The sequence below is a fragment of the Morone saxatilis genome, unplaced genomic scaffold, assembly GCF_004916995.1.
Source record: "Morone saxatilis isolate NCDOM2014 unplaced genomic scaffold, NCSU_SB_2.0 Contig2, whole genome shotgun sequence".
Lineage (NCBI taxonomy): Eukaryota > Metazoa > Chordata > Actinopteri > Moronidae > Morone > Morone saxatilis.
This window is the reverse complement of record NW_023339762.1, coordinates 4,568,941-4,578,472: the sequence shown is the minus strand read 5'-3', so window position 1 is coordinate 4,578,472 and position 9,532 is coordinate 4,568,941. Positions and strand designations below refer to the sequence as shown.

General features: G+C 38.5%; 1 protein-coding gene across 1 annotated transcript in view; it reads left to right on the top strand.

The window, feature by feature from the left end:
• LOC118331058 (choline kinase alpha-like) overlaps positions 1-8,370 on the top strand; it is a 19,081-nt gene extending 10,711 nt beyond the window's left edge. The window contains exons 4-8 of the mRNA XM_035665831.1: positions 4,433-4,546; positions 5,326-5,459; positions 7,289-7,393; positions 8,132-8,190; positions 8,279-8,370. Of these exons, the coding sequence (XP_035521724.1) occupies positions 4,433-4,546; positions 5,326-5,459; positions 7,289-7,393; positions 8,132-8,190; positions 8,279-8,370 (504 nt within the window). The remainder of the gene's footprint in view (positions 1-4,432; positions 4,547-5,325; positions 5,460-7,288; positions 7,394-8,131; positions 8,191-8,278) is intronic.
• The last annotated feature ends 1,162 nt before the right edge of the window (positions 8,371-9,532 follow it).

Below are 9,532 nucleotides of genomic sequence, written 5' to 3'. Positions count from 1 at the left end.
ACAGTAGGATCTGCATTTATATTTATCACAGTCCCTTGTTTTTCGGGGTTTAGACATAAAATCAATAGTGTTTTTGAGAATCGATTCAATATCGAAAAAAACCCCCAAAATATTTTGATACTCAAATGTATCTATATTTTCTCATACCCCTAGTCATGTACTTTTTTTTCATTGTCAAATTTGATCAAACCACACCCACCTAATCGTGATTATATTGAGAAATATTGATAGAAATATCGCACCAAGCTTTCAGGGGCTTTAATGATTTTCAGCATCATTTCAGTTTACGTGGTAGCTGTCTGGCCGGCACTACCAAATTCACAGTCGATGTATCTGACAGAGTATAACTCTTGGTACACCGCATTTGTCTTTATTACTACGGCTATATTTAAATCGGTGCACTACACAAGAGCACAGTCAACATTGTTATTGCTGGCATATGTCTAAATGAAAGTAATTGTACGGTCCTTTTTTAAATACACAGAAAGAAGCAGGTTTGTAAAGGTTATCATTTTAATAGAGATTATGCACAAACTGCATCCCTGACTTGCTCCTTTGATCTGAACTCAAACTGTCAACCGGGCACATAGCAAATGTTGGATAGAACAAGCCAACAGAAGCTCTGCATATACAAAAGGTTAGTCCATATGAGGGCTGGATGCTGCAGATTTAGGTCAATACAGCTATAGTAACCAAGATGCTATACTCGCTGAGTTACTGGAATATTGCTGGAGGAGCAATATATCCTATAAGCTGTCCCCGTCAGAGTTTGAGTCTCTTTGCTTTATGCCGAGGGTACCAGCTGGCTTGTTGTCTGGCAGTATGTATGTCAAGATGATTATGGTAATGTGGATAATTCACGTTGGGGATTTGGAAGGACATGTGATCAGCATTCTGCAGAAAAGGCATTGCATAACTCTGAACAAATGCCCTGGGAATGAAACAGAATGTGTGCACGCTGTTCAGGAGACAGACCTTTTATGTGTCCAACATGTTCAAGCATTTCTAAACTGCTCACTGTGTCCTTATATTATTATTATGCAGATAGGTAGACGGGTTTTTGCTTTGAACACTGTTCATTCCGTTTGTCTGTCAGCAGTATTACAGAAAAACTCCTGGCCCGATTTAGATACAACTTGAAGGGAAGGTGTAGTATAGAGTGGATCCGAATCTCACACACACACACACACACAAATTATTTTCCACTTTCCTATGACAGGATTTCTGAATTTGCCATGTCGTAGTGGTAATAAATTGTGTGGTGCAACTAAATATACAACAAAACACAACAGCCATCACACACATTACTGTTCAAACAAATGCAGCAGGTGTGCGGGAAATTAGTAATCAGGGATGCGATTTTTTCTGAATAATTAGGAATTCTGTATTTTCCAACCTACGTGAACTTGTAATCAAAGGGAATGGTGTGCGTATTTACATATCATAGAAGACTACACTATTAGCCTTGGCGGAAGTCTGAGCTCTCCGAGTGCCGTTCTAGTTTTCCAACAGTCTCCTCTTAACAAACTCACATGAATGTGAAAGTGCAGTTTGTTTGCAGATGACAGATCTCCATTCTGAGAACCGAAACATCAATTAATTGATTATTTGATTGACAGAAAATGAATCAGCGACTAGAATCGAGTAATTGGTAGTCACTTTTAGATTGAAAAAAACTGCTGCTTCGAATTTCTTGAATGTAACGATTTTTTTTTTCTTGATAAATGAAATGATAGTAAACTTAATATCCCTGTGTTTTGGACTGTTGGTCAACAAACAAACAAATGGAAGATATTGCATTGGGCTTAAGTAAAGAATGTGATGGCCAGTTTCAAAATTTTTGGACATTTTATAAACAAACGATTAATTGATCCATAATGAAAACTGGAGTTGCAGCCCTTTTCACAATCATTTTCTTTGAGATATAAGCTGAACATGTATTCATCATGATTTCAGACAGAACCTGTGATACAGGTCAATGAAAAGGAATTTATCTTCATTTGTTTCACAACATGGTCCCTTCAAAAAAGGAGATTTATTAGATTTCTTGTATCTACCAATTATACTCTCTAAATAAAAACAAACTTATTATTACATTTCTACCTTCTATTTAAAGTATATTTAATTACCAACATCATCTCAAAAGTGATACCAGTGTCTGGGTCAAGGGTCAAGAGTTCACTACTGAGCTTCTCTGTAGGTGGTGAAATACAGTTTTGTTTTAATAAATATTCTTGCAGCGTGGATCAAAATAATGTGTAACATCAAGGAGGCCACAAAGCAGGCAATGTTTCCTTTGAGCTGGCTTCCTACTGGGCGATCAGTTTGAAGCACATTCCATGGCATGTAGCCAAAGACTCCAGCATTCAGATCCAGATCTCTTTTCTTCTGCAATTTATCTGAAGGTTATCCACTTAAGAGGGATAAGATAGTATAAGATAAGATAGATTGGAGCTATTTAGAACTAAATTGAAATCCAGCAGATTGCAACATTAGCTGGAAAAACCCTAATGGGATGAACTTCCACTGTCTAATATATGTAACTTTCAACTCCAAATAGATTTAGTTTACTCAGTTGACAACTGATAATTAAACTGAACAAACATCTATTTCAAAGGTCAAGAATAGGGCGGCAACTGAAAAATGTAAATCTCTGATCAATTAATAGATTAGTTGTTTGGTCCAGAAAAAGTCAGAAAATGGTGAGAGATGTTGATCACTGTTTCCCAAAGCCCAAAATGACATCCTCACTATACTGAGGAGGCTAAAGACACCAAAAAATATTCACATTTGAGAGGCTAAAATCAGAGAATTTGGAATTTCTTTCATAAAACAATGAAACGATTAGTAGTTTAATTTATTAGTCGACAACTAATCGATTAATCCACTAATTGTCGATTAGTTGCTCAGGCTCAACTATACTGGTGTAGTATACCCTATTACCTAGTAGATCTCCAAAACACTGGATCCTATATTTACCATAATGCAATTCAATGGGATCTTTTGAGTTTGTAACACAGGCTCTCTGTCATACACTTTTGGTCTTCAGCCCAGACGAAGATAATCCAAATGGCATCCCTAAGACACCACCAAGGTTGTTTTGTCAGACTTGAAAAAGCCCCTTTAGAGCGACGAAAGACATTATACAACTGTTTGTAGCTGTAGAGAGAGTTGAAACCCCATAGTATTTAAACCAAGAAGAGACAGTTTTCTGGAGATAGTTTTGAGCAGGCATTGTTTTCCACCTGGCTAGTATAAGAAACTCTTGTCAGAACATGAATAAAAATATAAATGGCAAAGAACTTTCTTGCTTACTAGCTGCTTGCTAGTTTACTACTACAACTACTTACTTGGATGTCACTAATAAGCGTTTACTTTGGTAAAACTTTGAATCCTCTCGACTAAAGTCAACCAGTGTACCAATTTCTGTCTTCATTGAAACTCTGCCGCCAAGAGATGCTATTAGAAACACAACTTCACTATTTGGAGCTTCTGTTTGGTTAGGAACCTGTTTTACTGTCTTCTCCCCACAAAACCGACTGGAGCAGAATCAAGTGGGTGAGAAGCCAGTGCACAGTGTTAGTCTTTCAGGCCCCAAGGCTGTTTGTGTTGGTATGAGAGAAGGTCTCCCAGTTAACCTTGAGCCCCCGCTGGGCTCCAGGCTACGTGCATTGGTGTGAGTTTTGTGTGTCTCTAAGATAAAGGGAGAAAGACAAGGCTGCCCCGTCTGCCTCAGCAACTTCGACAGTGACTGGTGCTCTGAGTGGGCCAACTTCTTCCTGGAACTTTTAATCTACCTCTTGTGTTCTCATCACCGCTCTGACAGTCAAACCCAACTAACCCTAACCACAGCATTTCTCCTCATTCAAACTCCTCCATCCTTCTCCCCCACCCTGTGATTTCCACTTAAGCCCCTTTCAGGTTTTCACTTCACCCCGCTAATTTCACATCAGACCTCTGCCTACTTAGAAACCTTCGAAATTTACTTGAATCTTAATCCAGAGCTTTACACAATTATACTTTAAATATTAACTGTTAACATGAAGGCACTGTTATTATTTTTCTGGTTCTCAGATTACCAGCTAAGCCCCCTGAATTTTCATTCTTTCCAACTTCCTTCGGGATGTAAATTTAGCAGAATGCTTTACCTTCCTTAAGATTTTCATCACATCAAAGCCATTTTTCATACTTGTTATGACTTGCGTTGTAGTTACCTCACCATATTGGCATTGGTGGAGTCTGAAAGGGGCCGACATTGACTCTCAATCCATACCTCACCCTGACTTTCACGTTTTTAAAACATCGTCAGAAAAAGCTCTTTGTCTCATCTCTCATGCTGTTCTCACTGCCTTTTACAGCACTGATGCGTGGTGATGGTGGTGTGGACTGCTCTCATACTTTTAATGTTGAGTTTACTGTTGTGTGTTTCCAGGGGGCCGAGGCCATGGTGTTGGAGAGTGTGATGTTTGCCATCCTGGCGGAGAGGGAGTTGGGACCTAAACTCTACGGTATTTTCCCTCAGGGCCGACTGGAGCAGTACGTCCCTGTAAGTCACCATGTTTTTGTTCATATGCACACATGTTTACTTGAAAGTACTGTACTATAATTTTAAACATGGATACACAAAATAGTAGGAACACCCTATGCTCTCCATTACAGTTTTTTACATTGTGGTATTGTAGTGTACATTGGGCTGGGTATCAAAGGCATGAGGCAACCCCTGTGGACAGAAGCAGTGTCAGTTTTAAATTGAAACTGTTTCATTACCAGTGAAAAACTCTCTTTTAGTACATTTAATCAGACAGCTGGGGACTGAATGATGCAACATGGTGTTGGTGTGTTAGTGTACTGTTCAATGATGCATCATTGATTGATGTTCAGAGAGAATTAATAAACCATAAAACATCTGGTATTCAGTAGCTAAACAGTTCTGTGTTACACAATTCATTTTACAGATGGAAGAGAAAACAATATTGAGCTCAGCTGACTTTATGTAGCTCCCATGAAACTGTGAAAATCCAGTAGTGCAAGACAGTGAAAGCCCTGCAATGATCTAAAAGCAGAAAAACAAACAAACTTGTTCTTATGTGAGGCATGAGGTCCAGGACATTTGTAAACTGCACCAGAAATTTTGCATTGAGAGAGTACTGTAAAACATCAGTACATTTATATTTATATTTACCAATCAGGCTGGTCTGGTTACTTCAAAGCAGCTCTAATATTGGTGTCTCAATATAGTAAATAGTATTAGAAGTTTGGATATTGTTTTAGTAAAAAATGAGGATGAATACAATAATGATTTATAATATCTTGTTTGCTTGACAGAGCCGTAAACTGGACACCTGTGAGTTGAGCGACCCAAGCATCTCAGCGGAGGTGGCAGAGAAGATGGCCAGGTTTCATGGAATGAGGATGCCCTTTAACAAGGAACCCAAGTGGCTGTTTGGAACCATGGACAAGTAAGTCATTTAAGTCTTGTCCTGTCCCATCCTGACCCACCTTGTGTCCAGTCTCTTTATGGATATTACTTTATGGATCTTTTTTATGGATACATTCTGTGTGTTATCTGGCTAATACCTATTCACCAGGTCCAAAGTCAGTAAGTGGAGTTTTAGAATCCTAAGAGAATAAATTTTGTCACTGATTACTCACTCATTAAGTATGAGGTGGCATGTGGCTTATCATAATGCACTTGCGTTTCAATTAGCATTCAAGTGTATTTGTTGGGTGTACAAGGTTTACATTGCACAATGTTTGTCAACGTGTGGTGATAAAGTCCATTGTCCAGCTCCACTGGTCGTTTGTACTGGTTTATCACTTCCCGGATTATATATTTAAAGCATTACTCATTTGTCCTGCCATGTGACTGATTTTGTAAATTTCCATGTCAGAAAAGACCAAAAGAGATCAGAAACATAATATGTAGTATGAGTTGATCAGGAATCTCACTTGACTTTTTCAAAGAACGTCCAAAAGATGATTTGATGAAAGTAAGATTCCCTATCATCTGGACCGTGAGGTATTAAGTCTAGTAAAGCAGTTTTGACTCTTTAATAGAGATGCCATTGATTTTAGTTTTTTAGACCTGATTTGAAACAGAAGCTAAACCTTTGCAGTAACAGCCAAATCACACCAGAATTTGGTTTGTGGCTGTGTTAAAGTCCTCAGCTGAGAGTCCTTTATCTCTGTCTGATGATTTGGCCTTGAAGTTTAGTATGCCAGCAGCAAATGGACCCAGGTTGTTGATTTTTTTCTTTCTTTTAAACTGAAGTGACATTCAGTTTAAAAGAGAGATTATCAGTTTTATGACTTAAAGGTTTTTTTCCAGGTATATCTGTTCACTTCAGTGCTCATAGTTACACATCTACAAAAACTTGTGGAATTTAACCAGATTGTAAAGATTTAAACCTTTACCTCCATTTTAAAGGAAAGAATGCAAGGAACAATACTTAAAGTAACCCTAACCCTTTTTACATCGTCCCATCCCTATACAGAAATTGCCCCTGTGGGATAAGTAATTTTTTTTTTTTATTGAATTAATTGAAAACCTCGTGAGTGCTGATGCATCCACACAGATCCTGAGTCATACTGAGGCTCCTAAATGCTGCCTGTTGTCCCATTGAGATGGCTTTAGTAAATTACTCTTCATCATGTTTTAGAAATCATTGTAGAGTAAGCAGGAGCTGCTTCTACACAAATCTCACCTCCAGCTACCAGTATATGCTTTGTTATCACAAAAATAGATATGATGTGAGAATGGCAGTAATGATGATTTAGCTAAAGCTTGTTTTGAGGTATCTGACTAGAACAGACAAACCACTCTTTAAAGAGTTCAAGTTCTTGAGAAAAGGAGAGTACAGATATGAGTAGTATTTTTGACTACATGGTGGATGTGACAAACCACACATCATTTTTTGTGCTTTTGTTCCTCTTCTCTGCACACACGCACACTCTCTTCATACAAACTGCTAGCAATCCTTCTACTCTATTATCACTACTGCTACTACTACTAATTAATAATTGATTGTAATTGCATTTGTAGAAGAAGGAAATGTACATCACACAAATATTTTGCCTTTAGTTCCTGTAAGGTCATTATACCCTCTGATTCTCATTCATGGAGTTTCAATCTGTGACATCATGCTTATCAGTGAGTCTCTAGAGGACACTCACTCTTTCACATGATCCTGACTTCACTGTGTGTCACTTTCCTTTATAAGATACAACTCAAATGTTTCTGAGGGGAAGAGTGGAGTATAACTAAATGTGTGTGTAACCCTCTCTGCAGGTACTTGAACCAAGTCCTGAGGCTGAACTTCACACGGGAGTCCCACCTGCGCCGCTTCAACCGCCTGCTCAGCTACAACCTCCCGCAGGAGATGGATATGCTCAAGTATGTTCCTGCACACACACACACACACACACACACGCACACACACACCAGTACAGAGGGGATAACATAACATGTGACTGCAGAATGGAAAGTTTCCAAACATGGTGTTATGCAACAGAATGTACAGAATGTGTAGGTCCTAGAGAGCACAGAAAAAGCTCAAATTAACCTGGCTGTGATCAAAGCAAACATAATGTCATTCATATCACAAAGTTCACACCTGCTCATGTTCTAGACATGTAGAGATAAAGAAGAGCAAGTCAGTTAAAACTCTTACATGTCAAGTTTTTAAGTCAGTTTTTAAGTTTTTGTTCCATAACAGGGATCAGACCACAATGAAAAGCAGCAACATAAGCAAACACCAACCCTATTAATACACCTTATACTGTATATGGTATGGTCATTTTAATCATACAATAGTAGTGGAGGTTTGGCTCCTAGTCCTTGGGATCAAACCATCTATTTGTTCCAGCTGCTTCGTTGTAAGCCATTAATCCAAAGGAACCACCATCTGTTGTCTCTAAAGAACTTTTGCTCGCATTCCAGGAACATTTGTTTTTAAATGAGTTGGGAATACCTGCTCTGAGGCTATTTGCAATTCTTTTAATATGTCAGATAGGAAACAGCCTTGGTAATATCCAGAATATTTTGTAGCTTCATGATAATGTATAGGAAACATGGTGCCCCATGTATGAAGATGCACACAGTTGATCATCCTCTGACTTCTGTCCTTTTCAGGTCTCTGCTGGAATCCACCCACTCTCCTGTAGTGTTCTGCCACAACGACTGTCAAGAAGGTAAATCATATAGACGCAGTGGCCCCTAAATGCTGCACATTTGCTTTTCTCTTTCATAAAATATAACATGTCTTTGTGTTGCTTTCAGGGAACGTCCTGCTGCTGAAGGGTCGCCAGAGCTCAGACAAACAGAAGTTGATGCTCATTGACTTTGAGTACAGCAGCTACAATTACAGGTAAGTTAGCAACTACTGTATCACAGATTTCAATGGATTGATGCAAAGCCTGACATATCGTATTCCTATGTACCAGAGAGCTTTATTGTTGTCAAAAAAAACATTAACAACACATGAATGAGCCACACTGTTGCACTTGGTGACATGTTCCTTCACTACAATGACCCTGGGCACTGTAGTTCATTTTGAGTCTATCCCAAATACTGTGTCCTGGTGGTTACTGTAACTTAGAGAACACTCAGCTGAAGGGAAATGGAAGAATTGGAAAATGTTTAAATGAATATTGTGCAGTAAAATATCTTGCCTCTCATTAGTTTATTTTGCGGAGTTGACCTCCAATAAGAGAGAAATGAAACTAGAAGACAAAAGGAAGGAAGTTAACAGCCAATGTTGGTGTTGTTCCCCAAACATGTCCTCTCGTCCCTTGAGCTGCTGCCAAAGTTATGTTTTGCAGAAATACACAGCGTGCTGTTGTCAGACAGACTGCAGTTTGTCAGTAAACAGAACGGATATTTTTATTGTTGTTGGTATTTTCCTTTTACTATGAACAATACGCAGAAATCTTGGATTCCCTGGATCTCAGCTTCTATCAGTCTCTATCAGAAGTGTTCAATAGTCAATAAATACAGACATTGTGTAATTAATAATCGCATGAATAGTTTGGGTAAATTACCCAATTACTGTGTTTGTGAAATAATTGAGGGAATTATTAAACTGGTAGGTAAAGCGGGTCGTCCACTAATTGGAAGACTGGCAGTTCGAACCCCTGGCTCCTAAACCCAGTGCACTGACACGGTACCTAAACATGCTACCTACCTAGCCAGCTAACTAGCTAGGGTTGTAAACTTAGATTATCACTCAGTTTCAATGAAGTGAAGAGAGAGAGTATTAACAGCAGCAGCTAGCTGCTTAATTCAGAGTTACCTTGGCACCATTTTGATTTTAAAGTAGTTCCTCTGAGAAAGACTCAACCCTATAAGGAACAAAAACACTCTTCCTCTGTGGTTATTCTAACCAACGGGAGCTAGCTAACCCTGCTAAAACTGGCTCTTTGCTGAGTAAGTGAGGTTTTCTTTTTGTTTTTTTGTTTTTTGCATTTTATATATATATATATATATATATATATATATATGTCTAGGTTGTTCTCCTTACTTATTGTGTTGTTA